The sequence below is a fragment of the Nicotiana attenuata genome, chromosome 2, assembly GCF_001879085.1.
Source record: "Nicotiana attenuata strain UT chromosome 2, NIATTr2, whole genome shotgun sequence".
Taxonomy (NCBI): Eukaryota; Viridiplantae; Streptophyta; class Magnoliopsida; order Solanales; family Solanaceae; genus Nicotiana; species Nicotiana attenuata.
Genome location: NC_031990.1, coordinates 5,964,421 through 5,985,312, shown reverse-complemented (window position 1 = coordinate 5,985,312; position 20,892 = coordinate 5,964,421). Strand labels below are relative to the sequence as shown.

The window sequence follows — 20,892 nt, the reverse complement described above, 5'->3', positions numbered from 1 at the left end:
ACCCTTCGTGTCTCCGAGCAAAGAGGGGCAGCTGTGAGCACGTGATTTTTGCCTCGCATGAATTACTCCTACAAAATTCCCAAAATTAGGATTTTTCTTTTAATTATTTGATTTTTAGGAATTATTGCATGATTTTTGTGTTTGTTTGCATTTTTGTGTGCATGTTTGATTTATTTAATTCATAGAAAATACCAAAAAATGTGCATTTGCATCTAGGATTTAATTTAATATTTTAGGATTAATTAATTAATTAGGTTGTTCTATAAAAAGGAAAATCACAAAAAATAGTTTAATTTGCACCTTTTTAAGGTTAATTTCGATTTTTCTTTGAATTTATTGTTTTAATTAATCATGATAATTTTTATTTAGGTTTAATTGGTGTTTCTAGGGTAATTAAATTCTAGGATTTAATGTAGATTTTTATTTAATTTTGGAAAGGGAAGGGAAAAGAATTAATTGAGAAAAGAAAAACAAAGGAGTAGAAAAGGAAAACAAAAGAAGTCTGATTTGGGCCGTTTCAGATTTATATTCCCCAAGCCCAAACCTTTTTTCACCTTAAACCCGTCCAGAAACCGGCTCAAGCACCCCCGACCCAGTCCGTCTTCCACCCCGGTCCAAACGACCCCGTTTAAGTGTGAATTTGATCTCAGCCGTCGAGGTAAGGAGATCGGACGGCTGAGAAGTGGGTCCGTTTAAGTATATAACTGTCCAAACGCTCCCCCCTACCCCCTCGTCTCTCATCTCTCTCATACCCTCAAAGACGCCCTATAAACCTAGTCGCCGCCCAAAAATTCTCCCGCCACCGGTGGCGGCGCCACCACCAAACTCACTCAAAATCACACCACGAACTCCCCTCAACCCCTCCGTTTCAAATCCCCAACCATCTTCCCTCGAATCCACCCAGGATTCCTCAAATATCAGATCAAAACACGAAACCCTAGCGCCGCCACGATGTTCTCCGGTGGCGGCGCTACCTCTGTTCAACCCCAAATTAACACCATAGAGCCCCCATTACCCCCTCTTCCCCAATCTCCACTTCTGTTCCCTCAAATCAGACCTGAGTTCTTCGAATCTTAATTTGAAGGTCTGAACCCTAATTCCCAAAAGGTCTCAGGTTCGATCCTGTTTGAAGATTTGGGTCCATTTCGATGTTTTTCGTGTGTTCTTATTAAAAACACACGATTAAAATCGTAGTAGGCCAGAAAATTCAAAGAAGTTGAAGATTCGATTCCTTCCTTCATTCGTTGGAGTCTCTGTAGGTATTTCTTTTCTGTTTTTCTTTTGTTAGTTTTCTTTCTTTACTTTTTCTTTTATTTTTACCTTCCTATTGTCATCTGCTTCTCCCCTTCTTTTGAACTCTTTTGCTTTCCCAGTTTCAGTTGTCCTTTACATGCATGTTAGTTTTTAAGAAGTTTTCTTTTCTTTAATTAGTTTAAACAGTCTATTATTATTTTAGTTTCACGTTCGTTAATTGTTTGTTCATTAGTTGAATTTCCAAAAGTTGCTCGAATTGCTTCTGGTTCCTTATTTGTTCTCATTTGTTTAGTTTTGATGTTGCTTGGGCTTGAGGTTCATACCTTGAAGTTCAGGTTTGGGCTGAACTTCTAAATGGATCAGCCCAGGGTCAACTTGACCCATAATCCGTCTAAGGCTCAAGGGTAAATTTCAGGGGTAACTAAGGGTGGTTTGGGTAAAGTACTGAGGGAATATCTCAAGCAACCACTTAAGAAGCTTCTCAGAAGCTGAGAATAGACTTGCTTGGCTAGCAAGTCAGAAAATGAGGGATTTCTAAGCAAAAAACCAAAATTCCAAAAGGGCTCAATTGCAAAAACTGAACCCTTAAGGCTGCCCTAGTAGCTTGCCTATAAAGGCATTGTTACTTGCAGCTCAAATCAGATTTTAGAGAGCTAAAAAATCCACACAAAGGGAAACGGCTGAGAATTGAAGGAAAAGCTACTGTTTCATTAAGTTTTCAGTGATTTTGATTTCTTTTCAACTTCTGAAACTATTTTAATTCATCCGAGTGAGAAATGATTTAAACTTGGTCGTCAAAGTTTTGGTTTAAAGTTTTGCTGGGCTGTTGTTTGGTTTGAACCTGATATATTGAGCTGCTATCTATCATTCCTGGGGTTTGGCGCTGTTTTTACTGGTTTCTTTGGTGCTGATTTCTACTGTTGTACCTGCTGATACTGTTCTGCTTTGTTGATTCCCTCCCTTTCCTTTTATTTAACTTTCCCAGGTACACACCTCTGTAACCCTGTTGATTGTGAAGTGAAAACTTGAGGAATGAATCGATTTGAAGAGTTGAAGCATGAGAATTATTCCATTTTTGTTTTCTGATTTGTTTTTTCTAGTTTACTGTGACCTTTGTTTAAGTTAGCTTTAAGTGAATGGTTTGTAGCTATTAGTAGAAATGATATGAGGTTCATATGTTAAACTTTCAGTTCATCTCCATGATTTCCCACATGTTTTTGAATGACTTTTTTTGTTCATTAATAGAGATCTAATGTCCTAGGTTCACTGCTATCTTATTCACCAGCATCATGTGTTAAAGTCCGGTTCATAACTAGCTCTGTTAGGCTTTAAATGAGGTCTGTTCACGTAGAGTCAGTAATAATGTTCAAGTTTATGCTTATTTGAGGTTTATTGAAAGGCTGAATGTTGGCCTGCGTGTGTATTGATTTATGCAAATGTAGTTTTGTAAGCATGATTGTCACGAGTTTTAGAGTTTAAGATCCATGTTTAAACTACTCCCATAACACTGAAGTTAATTGGAAGGATGATTCCAGTCATGATGAACCAATGATTGATCTGGGGTCATTTGATCATTTTATTTGGAATTTGATTGTGTTGTTACAAGGATTTGACCTTAAATCCTTGCCTTGCCAACGCATAATGTGGTTGAATTGGTCTCTGCTTTGGGCCTAGCCCAGGTCATTTCTTTGGACCTTCATAATTTTGGGCTCATTCAGGCCCAAGCTTGAATCTGATTGAGGATTGTTTGCCTTTACTTGTCATCTTTCAATCGCTTTCTGTTTAAGGTCAGATTATTATAATTGCCCATCAATGAGTAAAAAATGATTCCAAAGTTCATTTGCACATGTATTGGTCTCAATGTTTGGCTTTCTGAATTTGCGTCGAAATATTTGTCACTTCAGACGCTCATTTGTGTATTGTGAAGACTCGTTATTGAGTCTGTCACCCAGAACCAACGAGTTTGTGAATTTGGGCTCATCCTTGGGCCCAAACTGGACAGTCCTTTCAAAAAATGGATTTGGATCACTTCTTTTTCCATTGGACCATTCGCCTGTTTGATGCTGGGCTAATCCCTTTTGCCCAATTATTTTTCTTTTCACATAAGCCTTTAGTTAGTTTGAGAAGAATATTTCTTTGCCTTTAAGTGTTTCATTAAGCCCATTAACTAATGGAGGGGAGCCATATTAGATAAAATAAGTAGTTTATGGCCCTCCGAGCTTTAGTTTGAATACCTTTACCCTTTTAAAATGGAATCGAGGTGCGCCGCGCCAAATAAAATCTCAAATGTGTGGCCCTCATTTAATTATTTCTTTTAAAATACTTAGAATTCGAGGCGTGCCATTTAGCAAATTTCCATGGCCCTCGCAAAGTTAAAAATGCGTAGTTGCTTTAGGCACGTATTTTAATAATGTTACCTTCCTAAACTCGGGTGTGCATTTCATGTGACCCAAATCCAAATCTCAACAACGTTGAATAAAATGTGTTTCGGATTGCGGGTGCATTTCATGTGGCGCGATCCAAAGACATGTTTTAAACGACGTTAAATCTTTTTTAAAATAAAATAAAGCGGTTAATAATTTCTAAAATCATACCATAGGCTAAAACATGTATCAAAATCAGATAATAGGCCAATTATGATAGTTTAAGCGACCGTGCTAGAACCACGGAACCCGGGGGTGCCTAACACCTTCCCTCGGGTTAACAGAATTCCTTATTCAGAATTTCTGGTTCGCAGACTTCACAAGGAAAGTCGAAATTTTCCTCGATTTGGGATTCAAAATATACCGGTGACTTGGGACACCAAATAAACTATCCCAAGTGGCGACTCTGATAAATAAATAATCCCATTTCGAATAATGTCACTTAAATTGGAAAAACTCCCTTATACACTACCTTTCGGGGTGGTGTATTGAAAAAGGAGGTGTGACACGCCTGTTGAGAAAATATGCTTAGCGTTACTTTATGTAATAAAGAAGCTAAGGCATTATTTTAAAGCATACACCATCAAACTCATCTCTCAAGCAGATCCTGTGAAGTTCGTGATGACTCGACCTATTCTTTCTGGACGCTTAGCAAGATGGTCCATATTGTTTAACCAATATGAGATCATATACACACCTCAAAAAGCTGTGAAAGGACAAGCACTAGCCAATTTTCTGGCTGATCACCCTCTTCTGGCGGAATGGGAGCATTCGGATTAGTTTCCAGATGAAGACGTTTTGTTCATCGAAGAGTTTCCACCATGGACAATGTTCTTTGATGGATCTGCACGTCGTAACAGTACCGGGGCAGGTGTTGTGTTGATCTCTCCAGAAAGACAAGTCTTGCCATTCTCTTTTGTTGTAGATGAAACATGCTCCAACAAAGCCGCAGAGTACCAAGCTTTGATCGTCGGTCTCGAAATGGCATTAGAAATGAAGATTCTACAGTTGGAGATCCACGGCGACTCTAAGCTGATTATCAACCAACTTTTGGGGAGTTACGAGGTAAAGAAGGAAGATCTATTGCCATACCATCAATACGCTTCTGGTTTACTTGAAAAATTCGACCAAGTGTTCTTAAGCCACGTCCCAAGAGAAGAAAATCGCAAGGCTGATGCTTTGGCTAACTTGGCCACGACGATGGCACTTGGAGAGAATGAGTCAACAAAGGTATATGTGTGTCATTGATGGGTTATTCCTAGACTTCTGGATCTTCAAATCTACGAAAGCCATCATACGTCTGTTCGAGTGATTGAAGAAGAAGATTGGAGGCAACCACTGATAGAGAACCTTGAACATGGAAATTTACCTGAAGATCCGCGACAAAGAACAGACATCAAACGAAGAGCACCACGATTCATCTTCTATAAGGGGACATTGTTTTGCCGCTCTTTTGAAGGACTATTCTTGCGATTTCTTGACAAAGAAGAAGCCCGCCAAGCGATGGAGGAAGCACATTCTGGCTCATGTGGAGCACACCAATCTGGTCCCAAGCTCCATTTTCGCATCAAGAGGATGGGCTACTACTGGGCGACAATGGTGAAGGATTGCATGGATCATGCCAAAAGATGCCAAGCGTGTCAATTTCATGCCAACTACATCCACCAACCTCCAGAGCCTCTTCACCCAACTGTAGCTTCATGGCCTTTTGATGCATGGGGACTTGATGTTGTTGGACCACTTCCAAAGTCGTCAAAGGGACAGATGTACATATTGGCCTCTACGGACTACTTCTCTAAATGGGCTGAAGCTGTTCCACTCAAGGAGGTGAAAAAGGAAACCGTTGTCGATTTTATCAAGTCATATATGATTTAGTACGGCACGCCAAGATACATAATCACTGATAATGGAACGCCATTTGACAACAAGCTTGTGAAGAGTCTGTGCGAGAAGTTCGGTTTCAAACAACATAAGTCTTCAATTTATAATGCACCCGCCAATGGCCTTGCTGAAGCTTTTAACAGACGCTTGGTAACCTTTTGAAGAAAGTTGTTGCAAAGAACAAGAGAGACTGGCATGAGAAAATTGGTGAAGCTTTGTGGGCATACCAGACAACCTTCAGAACTGCTACACAAGCAACTCCTTACTCTTTGGTGTATGGCGTAAAAGCAGTCCTTCCGTTGGAGCAACAAATTCCATCATTGCGGATCGAAATCCAAGAAGAGCTCACATTCGAAGAGAATGCTCAACTTCGCCTGGCAGAGTTAGAGGCCTCGGATGAGAAAAGACTAGTAACGAAACAAAAATTGGAGTGCTATCAAGCTCGACTAGCTAGAGCCTTCAACAAGAAAGTGCGACCACGATCATTCTAAGTGGGAGACTTAGTCCTATCTGTTCGACGACCCATAATCCTCAACACACGCATAGGCGACAAGTTTACCTCAAAATGGGATGGACCATATGTTGTGAAGGAAGCCTATTCAAGCGGCGCATACAAAATTGTCGATAAGGATGGTCTCGGAGTTGGTCCGATCAACGGAAAATTTCTGAAGCAGTATTTCCCATGAAAGTCACCTACGCTCCTCGGCGTACGAGCCTAAACTGCAAGTCATGACGCTCCTTGAAGCATGAGCCTAAACAGCACGTTGCTACACTCCTGGCCCACATGAGTCTAAACTGTGTACGACCCAAAAAAAATAGTCTGCTAGGTTGGAAAAACTCGAAAGAGGCGCCCTAGGCAAAATAAAAAAGTCAGCTAGGTTGAAAACTTCGCGAGAGGCGGCCTAGGCAAAAATTAGGACATAAAAAAAAACTCACCACTCTGAACTACGTTATGACTTGATTCTCTTCATCGAGGTACGTAGGCATCTTAGAGTTTTATTCTAAGTTCAGTCGCATGAGTTTTAAAAAAATAAAATTTTAGCATCACCGGATCATTACATCAATTCTTTTAAGTATAGAGGCACATATCTATGAGGAAAGGGAGACGATTTGCTTTGAAGTATAAAAGATGTTTTATTGCTTCAATAGTACAAAAATTGATACATCAAAAAATGTAGAGACAAAAGAAAATAGACATTTTTCTACACAAAAGCCTAAATCATGAAGATGATCGTAAACTAGGCTTCGTTGCTGACGCGTCTTAAATGTTTTTCCAAGTCCGTATGATGTCTCCACATTTAATGCCATTCTCGATTGTTGGTTGAAGGTCCCATATATGACAAGTGGTCTCTCTTGAAAAAAATCTTCAATCACCGTGGCAGACGCCGTTGATGAACTTCAAGACTATCAACCAATCAAGTGCAACAGTTGGTGAAGGGGTGGCTCCGCATCTTGTATGACACCTCAATCTGATATCTCGACCCTTTGAGCTTCTTTGCGAGTCTGCAAAAGAAAACGAAGAGATAAGATTTGTGAAGCATGATAGCAAAAATTACTACATCCAAAACTGTAGAGTAAATTTCAAAAAAAAAAAAAAGAAGAAACAACATTCATAGGACAACTTAGAGAGTATAAAGCTGGAAAGCGAGCTCAACGGACGACGGGATCAACTTTGGAAAACTATTGCGGTCCATCCGGAAGACATTCTGCCCCAAACATTTTATATGTTGTAGATTTGGATGTCTAATCTCCAACAACACAATCCGTTTGCGATTTGGAGGCTCCTAGCTCAAGATACGATTTTTGTTGTCGGAAACGCACGAATCTGAAAGTTACTACAGCTAGGTGGATTTTGAGAATTTTCTGTTCCCAGATCGAAAGGAGTTCTGTCATGAAATTCATTTGTGCTGCAGCTCTATGAGTTTACTTTCTAACCGCTCAAACGGATTGCAATTTTGAGTCTCATAGCTTGAGATATGAATTTTTCTATAGGAGTGCGCAAAGCTGGATTGCAAGTACAGCAGACGTTAGGAGCAACTTCAGAATATTATTGCAGCCATTATGAGGGGAATCCTGCTATGAAATTTTCAGGTGTGATAGGTGTCGGAGCTTTCCTTCCAATGGCGCAAACGGATTGCGATTCAGACACTCCTAGCTCGAGATATCAATCTTTTGGCGAGACTATACAATGCTGTAAAGTTAAAACGCTGGACACGTTTATCAGCTTCAAAAAAAATATTGCAGCTAATCCTCAAGGAATTTGGTGCTGAATTTTTTATGTCTTCTAGCCCTTTGAGTTTTTATTCTTTTGGAAGAAGCGACTTGTGATTTTATCACTCCTGCATCGAGAAATAAATATTTTTGCAGAGACGCGCTAAGTGTTTGCTCGCCGAAGTTGGAAAGGCCTACTCCAGTTGTCTTCCTCGTCAACCTGCAATGATGCAATATGGTACATATTGTGCTCGCCAATAATGAGATAGGATCTCTCCGAGCCTCCAAGAGTAGGGATTTCATCGCCGATGTTGAAAGGACACTTCATGTGTCTCTCTCGCCAACCGCAACAAAGAGACGAGTGGTTCGCTCGTAATGCATCTTCCTAGGGACATCAAGATCTCTGGAAGTCTCTCAAAACCCTGAAAAAGAAAATATTTTGGGAGTCCTCGGTGTCAATGACACGACGCTTCAATGCGGATGGTGAGCATTGGGATGTGCACTTCTCCGTTAAATCTCGATGGATCGTACGCTTCATGAACCTCTTCCCTGCAAAAAAGGAGTAGTGATCATCCAATTCTTCTAATGATGCAGATTGGAGAACTCGCCATGTACATCTTCTCCAAGCCTGCAACGAAAAAATGGGGGGAAAAAAGAAGTATGCTGCCCGAACAATCCTCGCGATTTCGGCGCTTGATCGATCAAAGATTGGTTGCATCTGGATCAAAAGGGCTGGAGCTTCGACTTTTATAGATGTTGTCTATCATTGAGTCTTCTTACCAACGGTGTAAACAGCTCGTAGTTCGGATGCTCCTATCTTGAGATATGCATTTTTTTAGCAAGAGCATGCAAAGCTGAAATGTCGAGCGCGACAGAACTTGGACCAAGTTTAGGAAGTCCACCTTGGATAATACAATACGAATTTAAATCTAAATTTTTGGTATATTGCAGTACTCCGAGTCTAGTTTCTGTAGCCGTAAACCTCTCGTGATTCCGACGTTCCTACACCAAAATATGAAGTTTCTTGTGAAGACGCGCAAAGCCGAAAGATTAACGCGGCAGCACCTGAAACAAAAATTAAAAACATTACCTAAGATGGTACAGAAGGATTTTTGCTCCGGTTCTTGGATATGTTACATCCATCAGTGTCTTGTTTTAGCAGAATCAAGTGGCTTGTGCTTTCGACGCTCGTACACCATAGTACGATTCCTTTTGCGAGAGTGCACGATGTTGTCAGCTTTACAGGCCAGACGAGTAGATCACGATTTTCGAAATCTAACTCCAGCTGATCCAGAAGGAGTTTAGATCTGTTTTTTTAAAACGTTGCCCCACCCTAAGTCTGCTTTCTATAGAATCAGGCCGTCCATGATTTAGACTCTCCTATGGCGAGATGTGAATATTTCACCGCAAGTGCGCAAAGGGGGCAGATAGCTTCTCTCCAAAAATTTTGCACCGTGAAAACATACACCAAAGGATGGCTGCTTAAATAGGTGTGAATTGAATTGGCCGAGTTGTTTCTACATTAAGATACAATGCAAGTTATGCAAAGTTAATGATGAATCTTACACAATACATGCCAAGTTTGGAAAAGGATCTAACAAAGTGTGAGTTATAAGTGAAGAAAACAAAAAGTTAGCATCCTAGAGGAAAAAAAACGTTGCCTTTCCTTACAAGGTCTAAAAATATTTTTCCTTGTTTGCTCTTGGTAAAAAAGGAAATATGCCTAGCGTGAGACAAACATGGAAAGTTGTCTATACTTTGCAAGAATTTTTCATCACTATAGTTTGTAATTGCTACTTCCAAACCAAATTACATTGCGCACACGTGTTCGACAACCGCAGTATTGGAAGGTTAATTTTTTCTTGGAGCTTGTATTTAACACTTCACATAAATGTGCAACAGGATAAAAGCTCGGATTTGACCGGTAGAAGTCACCACAAGTGCTAAAACAAAAATATCAACGTTCGTTGGTACTTCAAGTCTCGTCATTCGTTTCAGCAAGCCTACACTTCGACAAATCTTGAAGTAGGGGACATCTGTAGACATATGAAATTTATTGGGTCTAGGGTGTGTTTGGTATAATGGAAAATATTATCCGTGAAAAACAAGTAGTAATCTTATTCATTTTCCGGTGTTCGGTACGCAAATTAAGAAAAATGACTTCTCAAGAGTATTCATAAATAATTTAGATATAATAAACATGAAGCCATGAACTTTCAAACTAACAACCTTCTGAATCCACAAATTTTATAAACTTTCGAACCGCTAAACTTTCGAAACCACGGTATTTCGAACCCATAAACTTTATAATTTCTAAACCCGTAAACTTCCAAAGAAAAAAGCAGAAATTTAAAATTACAAAAAAAAAAGTAAAAAAAATCACTTTTTATTCGGGGGGGGGGGGATGGGGGTAGGGTAGGGGAGAGTGGGGGTGGGTGGGTGGTGCAGAAAAACGAAATACAAAAATTTGAAATTGCAAAAAAAAAAAATAGGTAAATTTTTTTTATTTTTTGCGGGGGGGGGGGGGGGTTAACAGAAAAGTGAAATTTTAAAAGAAAAAAGCCTTTTTTGGAGAGAGGGGGTGGGTGGGTTGGTGAGGGTGGGGAATGTTGAGAAGGAGTTTTGCAAAATGTTTTCCCTTCTATTGATAAGGAAAACACTTTCCTCCAATTGGAGGAAAATGAGTTGATAAAGAAAATATTTTCCAAAACATTTAAGCCAACCAAACATGGAAAAATTGGAAAATATTTTTCGGAAAATATTTTCCTCCATACCAAACACACCCCTAATCCATACAAAATTTGAATTAAATTCAATTGGGTTAAATAATTAATTTGGGCTTTACAAGTTAAATTAGTCCATTTTATTATTTTCGAGCCTAAGGTTCTCTTCATCTTAAGGCCCAGACTCGTACCATGTGTCAAATGACATGGCATGTCCAGTCAAATCCAAAGCCAACAAGATGATGCCACGTGTTAAATCATGTGGCAGTCCAAGTCAAAAAGTAAGAACCAACCACAGGTCGCCAAATGGCAAAAATGACATGGGCCAATCAGAATCAAGCAAGAGAGTTCATATGTAGTTGGACTGTCCATCCCCTACAACTATAAATAGAGGGTTACATAACTCTCAGAGGACATTCAGAGTTGGAGAAGAGCATTCCGCAATTGGTGAAGGAATCCACAAACAGAGAGATCAATCATCAAGTGCATAGTTCTTCAACAAATGAGTGATCAACAGAGTTCTTCCCGGAGATCAACCGTAACAACAAAGTGCTGCTCGACATTCTTGGCGATTAATACATCACAAGGAGGTCTGCATCATCCTACATTCGAGAAAGACGCTTCTCAAGCCCTCGAATCACGGAGAATTTTTGAGAGGAGAATCAAGGGATACATAGAATTGTACTCACAAATATTTATCAATAAATCTCTTTTTCTTCATGTTATTTTTGTTGCAGTTTATTTTTCGTACTACGAAAATTTGTTCCGAACAAACACTCCTCATAAAAAGCAAGTTTCCATTCATAGTCCAATGCTTGTTCTTTATACTTGCCATCTACTTCTTCAATGAGCATTGTATCTGGTAGCTCCTGCGGTACATCTATTTCGACAAGCATAAGCGCATAGGAAATCCTATCCCCTTTGCTGTAAGTTTATTCAAACATATAGGTTTTCTTAAGTAGCTAGCTATATGCCCCAAATTCTCCTTTGTCCAGTATTGGATTGGTAATCCTGGGAATGTGACCCATATTGGCACAGTTCCAGTCATTTCTTTACTCGTATAGAAATTAGGCTCCATTGCTTCAGTATCATGGGTCTGTTATGATATGTATATGGACCTTGTTGTATAAGTTTGTTCTTATCTTCCTCAGATCTAAATCTGAATATAAAGTACCCATCATCATGTAGGAATACCTGTGGTACAGTGATAAAATTCCACATACCATACACAAATTTTAACATTTCTTTGAAAGAGGGAGTTCCACCCAGTACATACCCAATTAGCGTTTCTTTCCATTTCTGGGTTTGATGTGCTACTTCAGCCTGATTCAGTCGCACAATCTACACTCCTTCCTTCATTATTGGCGGAGAGTATTCCAATTGCAGCCCCTATTGCTGCGCTCGATTTTCTTTGACCACATCAGCTAAAGTCAGCTCTGGTCGATTAGGGTTTGCTCGTTGCACCAAGAAAGTCAGCTTCTTTGCTGCTGTATTGACATCTACCTCTGCTGGTTTGGGATTCTCTTCTTCAACACATTTCGAAGCTTGCATGACTGTTGGTGTGCTTCCCATTCCAGTCATCCAGTGGACCAGTTGCATCTGACCTATCATTTGTGGTACTCCTGATTCTGGTGTTACCATTCTACCTCCATCTGTCTCCAGTATTGTAGGGGGCACAATTATCTGTGATTTCCGTCGGGCCATTATCGTTGTGCGTACGTTTCCCTGCTTAAAGTCGCCTTCAGAGCTCAGGTCAGAGGAACGCCATATGCCGCAAATATTAATGTGAATACGTTTTTTCCGAAAGTATAATTTCTAGAAATGTAGAATTACTCTTTTCCGATTTTAACTTACTACGTTATTTCAATCTTTCAATAAGGCCACAACTTCTATTTTCCACTAGAGGAACAGCCTAAAACTAGATTCCCGGGATATTTAAAGAGAAGACGATTAATCAAAATGAAAAAACAAAAATCAATTAGTACGTAACACAAATTTAATTTGTTATTTGTTTCTTCCCTTTTCTTTTTCAGGTGCAATCCAACCGTGAAATTAAAATCTTTTGGATCCTAAATTCAGTCTGGTGTTGTGATAGCTTCTTTCTTTTTTCGGAGAAAGGTAAACTCAATAGTAATAGAGTTGCAGGTCTTTTAATCCAGGGGTATTATCACTTTTCCGCGCCAGAAACTATTTACATCTGGTTATATCTGGTGAAAAAGTGTATAAAATTTGTATAATTTTGTATATAAAATATATATATATATATATATATATACAAAAAATATAAAAATATTATATATTTTTTCGGCTATTATTTTTACAGCGGTTATACAGTATTTTTCCTTTAATCATCTCCTAAAGGTGATAGGCCTAATATTAGCGGGTTCTTCTTCTCTGGTGCTTCATTTTTATTCAGAAAACACATGTATTTAAAACTGGGAAGGTTTTATTTGAATAGATAATAAATAGAAATATGCTAACCAAGTGATTATCTAATGGGAGAAATTCAAAAGTAGCCAGATTTACAAGTGGTCATTCAAAAATAGCCACAGTTTCAAAAGTAATCGAATTTTAGCCACTTTTTATGTAAAGATATATCTGAACAAAAATACTGTTCAAAATCCGGAAAATACTCCAGCATATTATAATGGAGTTCCAGCATAAGTATACTGGAACTCCAGCATAATATACTGGAGTTCCAGTATAATATACTGGTCCAGCATAATATGCTAGAAGTTCATATACAGGTGCTTCAATCTCCAGTATATTATGCTGGAACTTTCCGCTTGTTGGAGTTCCAGCATAATATGATGGAAGTTCATACACAGGTGCACCGATCTCCAGTATATTATGCTGAACTGGTCCCTGTTACCGCAAAATAGCGACTATTTTTCAATGACTTTGCAAACGCTGACTATTTTTGAATAACTAGTCCAAAAACTGGCTAGCACGTGCTATTTTTACGTATCTAATGGGTTCTTTTTTGCAGAAAATTTTCATTTCAATTTCTAACCATGAGTATTATAACATAGAAGCTTACTAAAGCAAGAAGCTCTTGTAAGCAGAACATAGGAAAAAATAACTCAGTAAAACTTCTTCAAGTTTTTAGTGAACTAATTGCCACTCTTACACCTTATTATCTTGAGTTGGCAAGACTTGAAATAAATACTCGAACAAACCGGACGAATCCAAATTTTTAAACAACAACATTTATTATTTTCAGAAACTTGCAATTTTTTAAATTGCTATTTTTATAATTTGGACATATTGATTTATGTCATTCTAAAAAAAAAAAATCTCATGAATACGATATACATTGCTTATCAAGTGACTAGTATATATGAATATTTTATAGATTTGATTGGATAATTTGATTTCTTTTGTTTAAAATCATTTATAAAAAATTTAATGTCAAACCAAATCAAACTCCAAAGTCGTGCAATCATTTGTCTGTTATATATACAAATCCAATCATCTTTTTTAATGATAAGAACAGATTTGATTGAATTTATAAACTAATTTTCGCATCCTCTTCTATCCAATTCCAGCCAGCGGCACTGAGAGGGTTATCACCCATCTTTAGAGAAGGTAAAGTTAAGATCTTTGCTTTTCCAATTTGAGCTCACACATATTTGATTCTTCAATTTTCAACAAAATTTGAGTTTCAATTTGATAATGAATTAGTCCTACGTTGTTGAGAAAGCTATTTTGATATCAGTGTAGATGTTTCTGAACTTTAAACTTTGAATCTTTTTTCCTTTAAATTCTTTATTATTAGCTGTTTGTTTCTCAAATGTTTTAGCTTAGGGCTTTATCTAGTTTCCAAATATAAAGAGCAAAAGTAAATTGCAAGAAATGGTTTGGGCTCAACTTTTTCTGGAATACAGCATCAGTAATCACTTTCTACTTGGGTTCCATTTCTCAATACATCCTATATCTGTTACAAACAAAACTCTCTCTTGTTTCTTCTTAATTACAACCACCTTCTGTATTTATTCCTGTGTGTTGACCCTTGCTGTTACATGTTGAAACCATATAAAAATATGCTCTGCAACTTGTACTTATTTGTCTTTGCTGTCTTTCTTTTTTCCTGGTGGCCGCCTACATGAGACCCAATGTAGTCCGGCCCTTCACCGACCCCGCGCATAGCTGGAGCTTTTTCATGTGTTTTGCTTTTGCACATCAAGAACCAATTATGAAACAAAATCTACCAAAGCAATATAAACGAAGTGAGCATGAGGAGAAGGGGGTAGGGGAAGGGTGTCATATAATTATATTTCATTTGGTCTTTTATTTACTCTAAAGCTTCAGGTTTGGAGAAGCAATAACCTAATGCACTTCTCTTTTGATCCTTCTAGTTATTTTTTTTCCATCTCACTGCATATCATTGTTTCAGTCTTTTGTTGCCTCGTTTTAATGTTGACTATTCTTAATGTATTGATCAACTCTATGGGTGAATAGAGCTTATAGTAGGATGTCATGGAAAGAACAGCCTAGACTTCCCTATTTTCCTCAGGAAAAAACCTTCTCTATAAATTTCGATGTGAATCATGGTTGTATGTTTTGTTCATCTTGCAAGACATATTTCTGTGCCTTCAGTTCTTAGACATCCGTCTCCAATCTGAACATATAACCGTCTTCTTCTTGAGCATAAATCATTAATAACTACTCAAAGTTTGACAACCAACAGTGCGATTGTCTAAAAGATGTTGTGTGCTTAAACTCTGAAGATTGCTGGATCTGCTGCAAAAATTGCTACTTTAATATCTCGATGCAAATGATTTTCCTCTTCTTCTGCTCTAGAAAAATTTGCGTTGGTGGTTTCAATCTAATCCTATATTTGCTGAACTTGGAAATTGAAATTGCCATTTACTTGAATGTCACTGATGCATATTGTCTAAAGGAATTTTATATGTGAGCTCTAGTTTTTTTATGGTGTTGTTTGGGCCAATTTGTGCGCCCCTCGATGATTCGACCGGGTAGTTGCTACCTACCACTAGTACAAGTATCAGCCCATCAAGGTTTAGGCACATGGGAAGAAATCACTTTAGCGTTCCTTATAAAAAAAGAAATCACTTAGTATTTTTTGTCTCTGCAAGTATTTTAGCCGGTATCTCATTGTTTTCACCTACTTCATCGACCGCTACGCCACACCGTTGGGTGCATATTATCGAACACACTTGTATATTTGAGTTCCCTTTGTTTCTCTTGTCTCATGTTTTAAAATTTTCAGGGATAACGGGTCGTGAAGATGTTATTTAAACTTAATGCATTTAGTTCTTTGGTAAAATGCAAGGTGTATAATAGGACCACCATTGTGTCAAGGGGATCATGTCAAACTAGGGTAGCATTGAGTAAATAGTTATTGACTTCTGGGGCTAAGGGTAACTATTAAAGATTCAGTAGTTCATGTTAACCATCACAAGAAGATGGCTACGCTGTTTTTTTTTTTCTTTAATATAACTGACAATTCTTCTATTCCCATCTTCTAGATGGCTTAGTTGTCTTTGTTATTAAAAAAGAAGCTTAATTTTAGTTCCATAGCTTCCTTCCCGAAAAAAACTACTATATGTTATTTCTGTTGTCAATATTGATTTCTGGAAAATCATGACTTTGGAAATGGAGCATAACTGATAAATGTTACCCCTGCTGTTGAATATGTTGGGTAGGAGACATGGTTGATAAACAAATTGACAGTAAAGATGAGGAAACTTTGCAGAATGAAGATGAGAGTAGATCTCTTCAGATAAAGTTTCTGTTTTTCGCCCGTGCTAGAGATCTGACCGGCATGACTGAAATGCCATTGGAAGTTTCTTATGGTAGTACTGCCGGTGATTGCTTGAATAAGGTCATTTCTCGCTTCCCCCGCTTGGAAGAGATTCGTGGGTGCATGCTTCTGGCCCGGAATGAGGAATACACACCTGAGTCCACCACGGTCAAAGATGGAGATGAATTGGCCATTATACCACCTATTAGTGGAGGCTAATTCAGTTTCTGAACAGCAAATATAGGGAAGGCAAACTCTGTTATACTAATGTAATCATTTTACAAATAAGAACAAAATTCTTTCACTTTATGTTGTGTTAGAACCATTGAACTTTCAATCTATTGGATCGACCCCCTTGATCTTCTGTTATGGAACCATGTCCACTTGGTATTATTGTGTGGTAATTTCATATCCATAACACAGTGAATGTGGACCAGTGTATATGGGACTGGAAGAAGTCTGAAATCTCCACAAGTTACTGATCAGAAAAGAGAGACCGACTTTAAGTTCCCAAACTATGTCAATATGATTCCAATTGAGGTCTTTGATACATCAGTTGCATAGAACTACCCACAAGTTCTAACATTGTATAATGATTTTTCTTATAGTAGTGAATCAGGTGGTTTTATACAGTATTATTTACTTACATGTGGGATTATTGTGTTAACCGTAGCTGAAAGATTTCTCTTAAGGATACTAGTGGATATGTGCAACACAAACATTTTGGAAAACGTAAAACGACAATCATTGTCTATTACGAGATCAAGTGACGAAAAAAAGAAATAAAAACATGACTTGGTTGAGCAGCGGAAGAATTAGAACACCTATACCATTTAATACATCTCAATCCGGGCTTTGGACTCAACATTAGTCTGTCCTGCTAGGATTAAACAGCAATATTGAATGTGCAGCAAATGATAGTTATCCAATGCAACTACTAAGAAAAACTATTGATCAATGGAACAGTTTAACCATATAAGCTTGACTATAGAAGAGCTTCTGGTCTTTTTTATATCAACTATAAGATGTTCCAATTAATTGCTAGTGGTGGTATTCCATGGACAGTCTGTGGGACTCTCAATCATCAGGAGATAGAAGCAATGGCAGCTGCAGATACATCTGCGCGACTTTCAATCATCAGGTGGGAAGTCCTCATCTGAGGCATTATCCAGAAATGAACCTAGAGTTTTTCTCAGAAAGCTGAATGCTTTATCGTCCTGTCAAGCATCAAAATGTACACATTAGTAACTGTTTTGAGGATACTTGCGTGTGTGACAGAGAAGTGGTGCATCAAAGAAGTTAACCTGCTTCTTTTTCTTCAGCGACTCCTCTATTTCAGTAATTCGTTTCTTAGAGTCTTGCTCAAGTTCAGATATCATGCTCTTCTCTTTCTTTCCTGAATTAATGTCATAAAAATCTGTCACAGGCATCCTTATTAATCAATGAGAATATAATACAGAGAGTTTCAGTAACTCACTTAGTTGCTCATATCGCATGAATAGTCTTTCTTTTTCTTCCTCATATTTGGATATAGCATCTGTTGAGATACCGCCACGATGGTTAGCTTTTACATGACTTCTTCTAGCAGGGTGTGTTAGAATGACTCTTCAAAACATATCAAACATATCCCTAGTATAAACGTCCAAATCTAGTTGAAATTCTGAAACAGTGTTCATTTTTTCCCAGTAAAAGATTTGCAACTTTTTTTAAAATGATATCTCATGAAATGTAAGAGGTGGTTAAACGAGAAACACAATGACCAGATGCCGTACAGGCTACAAACAGGCCTCTTTGTTGGGGAAAACTCAAACTAGAAAAAGTACCTTTGAGAGACTGCAGATGTGTAGCTTTCTCCTTGTTGAAATTCTCATAAATTGATTGAAACTTAGATGTTTCAGTCTTAAGTAAGTTCTCACACTGCAAAGAAGCAAGATATGTTAAAAACTAGTAGTACTAGTAAGCTTCTATTCAAACGTCCTATCACAGCTAACTCATCTAACTGAGGCTGACCTCTTTGGAGCTCTTGGACAGTGCCTTGGCAAAACTTTGCCTGATGATCAAACAATATGGAGGATCAACAACAAGCTACCACTTCCAAGAATTAAAACTTACATTTAGCTAGCGTTTGGCCATAGATCCCAAATTTATTTTGAAAAATCTGATTTGAGTGAAGTTTGGTTTGAAGATGAAAATGTGTTTGGACATACGTTTTCAAAACATATTTTCCAACTTTATTTTGGAAAAACATGTATATGATTCCCAAGTTTTGGGATTTTGGCCCAAAATCAGCTCAATAGCTGATTTTGGGATTTGAAATTTNTTTTACCAACTTTTATTTTAGGAAAACTATGTATATGTATTCCAAGTTTTGGATTTTGGCCTAAAATCAGCTCAATAGCTGATTTTGGGATTTGAAATTTGGGATTTGAGATTTGGCCAAAATATGAGCAAAATTTATGTCCAAACATGAGTTTTGAAAATAAATCCCAAATTTATTTTGGGAAAACTCATGGCCAAACGGGGCCTTAGCATGTATTTTGCAACAGATATTTCTCACCTGTCTTTCTCAAGTTTTAGTTTCAGCTCATCAATCTTTGACTTGACTTCTGAAGTCACGCTAACCACAGAGCAAGAGCGGTAATGTTAGTAATCATTTCTAAAATTAAAGTGAAACACGCCAAATAGTAAGTGCTGGACTTGATATCGCAGGAACAGATGAGGACTATGCCCTTAATACAACGGAACTCATAAGGCTTACATTTGGCACACATTTTCATGCAGTTACTTTATGCCCAATTGCTTACAGTGTCCCAATTAGTTTCAATTTCACTCAAGAACAACCAGTGAAACTCTTTTATCCATTTCTTACTCTAATTAATAAATGTTGCAAAATACACCAGATTGGTCAAACAGCTACTGAGTACTGATATAAGTGTCAGAACTTAAATATTAGCTGCTTGAGTGCCTTAACAAGCTGGCACCTGGCAGTCAAACTAGAATCACTTTTAGGTTATGAAATTAAGCAACAGTACTTGTTATTGCACAAAGCTCATGTAAACAATAAGCAAACCATTGGCATAATCAGAAATCTCCACAAACATCAACTCCCCACATTCATTCCGAAGATGATTTTCAAAAACCAAAATTCTGCTAGAAGTACTGTGCACAAAGGCAACAATGAGCTCAGAATGCATTTATTATATCATAAGCAATATCCTGATCAAAATAGACAGTTAGAAAGAATTTATATAGATCTTTATACTAGTCCGTGTTGCGTAATGGAAAAGCTGCAATCGAGAGAATATGGAATAGAATTTGCAGAAAAATACGCCAATTCGACTCATAAAATTTACAAATATCTAGTTCCTCCTAGCTGACGAAATTGGTGAAACGTGAATATATTAGCAATACGCACAGGCGAAATATAATAAAATACATGAAACGAACGCGTCTGCGAGTACTTCAACAAAGTGAACGGAGAAAACAGAGGTTGATTCTAGGTTTGAGATTCAGCACTCTGATGATCAAACCACGCGTACACAAATTTATAAAGCTTCGTATATATGTATTATAATGTATACACGGCACAATCATGATAGATGAGAACAGGAATGCAGAAAACGCACCTAGAGATAGTTTCTTCTTTCTTCTTCAGACCGTCCTGTTGTGCTTTCTCTCTTATCTGCTTTAACGCCGTCATAATCCCTTTGATATCACTGTCAAATTTCACACGTGTATACGACTTCATCAAATTCCAGAAAACAGTTCAGAAAATCAACAGCGATGAATGAAAATGAATGCGTACTCTGAGATCTCAGCATCGAATTCGTCCTCGACGGCTCCGACTCGCCTTTTGCTCTCCGATTTCGGAATTTCCGGCTCCGAAACTCTCTTCCTTGCGCTCGATTTTGACGCTGACATTTCCTTACCGCTATGGAAAGTTGAATTGTGAGAATTTTCGCGCGTGTGTGTGTGTGTTTGTTTTGTGTGAGTGAGAGAGAGTGAGGTTTGAGAATTCAAAATGGGTTCGAACAGATATTTATAGTTCTGTTGGCGCTAAAACTGAGTGGGTTGATGAGTTTGGTAAAACTCAACGAGTTACTCTTTTTGCTAAAATAATGCCTGACGTGAGATATGTTTCTACCAATTTGAAATTACCATTTGAGTAAGCAGGAAAGGTGTAAATGCTTTATATGTTTTTCATTTTCAAAACGTAGATATTACTGACCCTCCATATCAGTCGAGTTGTTAATTTAATGGTGATAGTAAGAGATGTTGAACTAGTGATTGTCAAAACGAAAAGAATGCCATATAAATTACAATCTAACTACAATCTATTATATAATATATATTGCCACTATTTATAGAGCCAACTTTGTTAAAAGAAATTAGTATTAAAGGGAAAATTTTGATTGTTAAAAAAAAAATCCTTCTTAACACTAAATTTTATACCCTTAAGAATGAAATCATTTATCAGCAATGTAGAAAGTTTTAATATAAGTGCAATACAGCTCTTGACCTCTCGTCAACAAAAGTTCCGTTACAGTCTAACACTATGGATTCTTAACCTGCTCTTCACGTTATAAGATATTCCATCTTCGTCAAATGTAGTTTATCCAAAGTTGGAACAAAA

The 20,892-nt window shown here is 37.8% G+C and overlaps 3 protein-coding genes across 3 annotated transcripts; 2 read left to right on the top strand and 1 right to left on the bottom strand.

The window, feature by feature from the left end:
• On the top strand, positions 4,506-6,049 carry LOC109216075. The gene is made up of 3 exons (XM_019380204.1): positions 4,506-4,897; positions 4,940-5,504; positions 5,723-6,049. The coding sequence occupies exons 1-3, from the start codon at positions 4,506-4,508 to the stop codon at positions 6,047-6,049; spliced, it is 1,284 nt and encodes a 427-aa protein (XP_019235749.1).
• LOC109243626 (molybdopterin synthase sulfur carrier subunit) lies at positions 13,881-16,633 on the top strand. Its single transcript, XM_019410587.1, has 2 exons — positions 13,881-14,080; positions 16,162-16,633. The coding sequence occupies exon 2, from the start codon at positions 16,167-16,169 to the stop codon at positions 16,476-16,478; it is 312 nt and encodes a 103-aa protein (XP_019266132.1). The 5' UTR covers positions 13,881-14,080; positions 16,162-16,166; the 3' UTR covers positions 16,479-16,633.
• Positions 17,055-20,468, bottom strand: LOC109243619 (DNA ligase 1). Its single transcript, XM_019410581.1, has 8 exons — positions 20,065-20,468; positions 19,886-19,975; positions 18,817-18,876; positions 18,270-18,309; positions 18,083-18,176; positions 17,737-17,796; positions 17,564-17,655; positions 17,055-17,476 (listed from the first exon to the last, which is right to left on the bottom strand). The coding sequence occupies exons 1-8, from the start codon at positions 20,178-20,180 to the stop codon at positions 17,390-17,392; spliced, it is 639 nt and encodes a 212-aa protein (XP_019266126.1). The 5' UTR covers positions 20,181-20,468; the 3' UTR covers positions 17,055-17,389.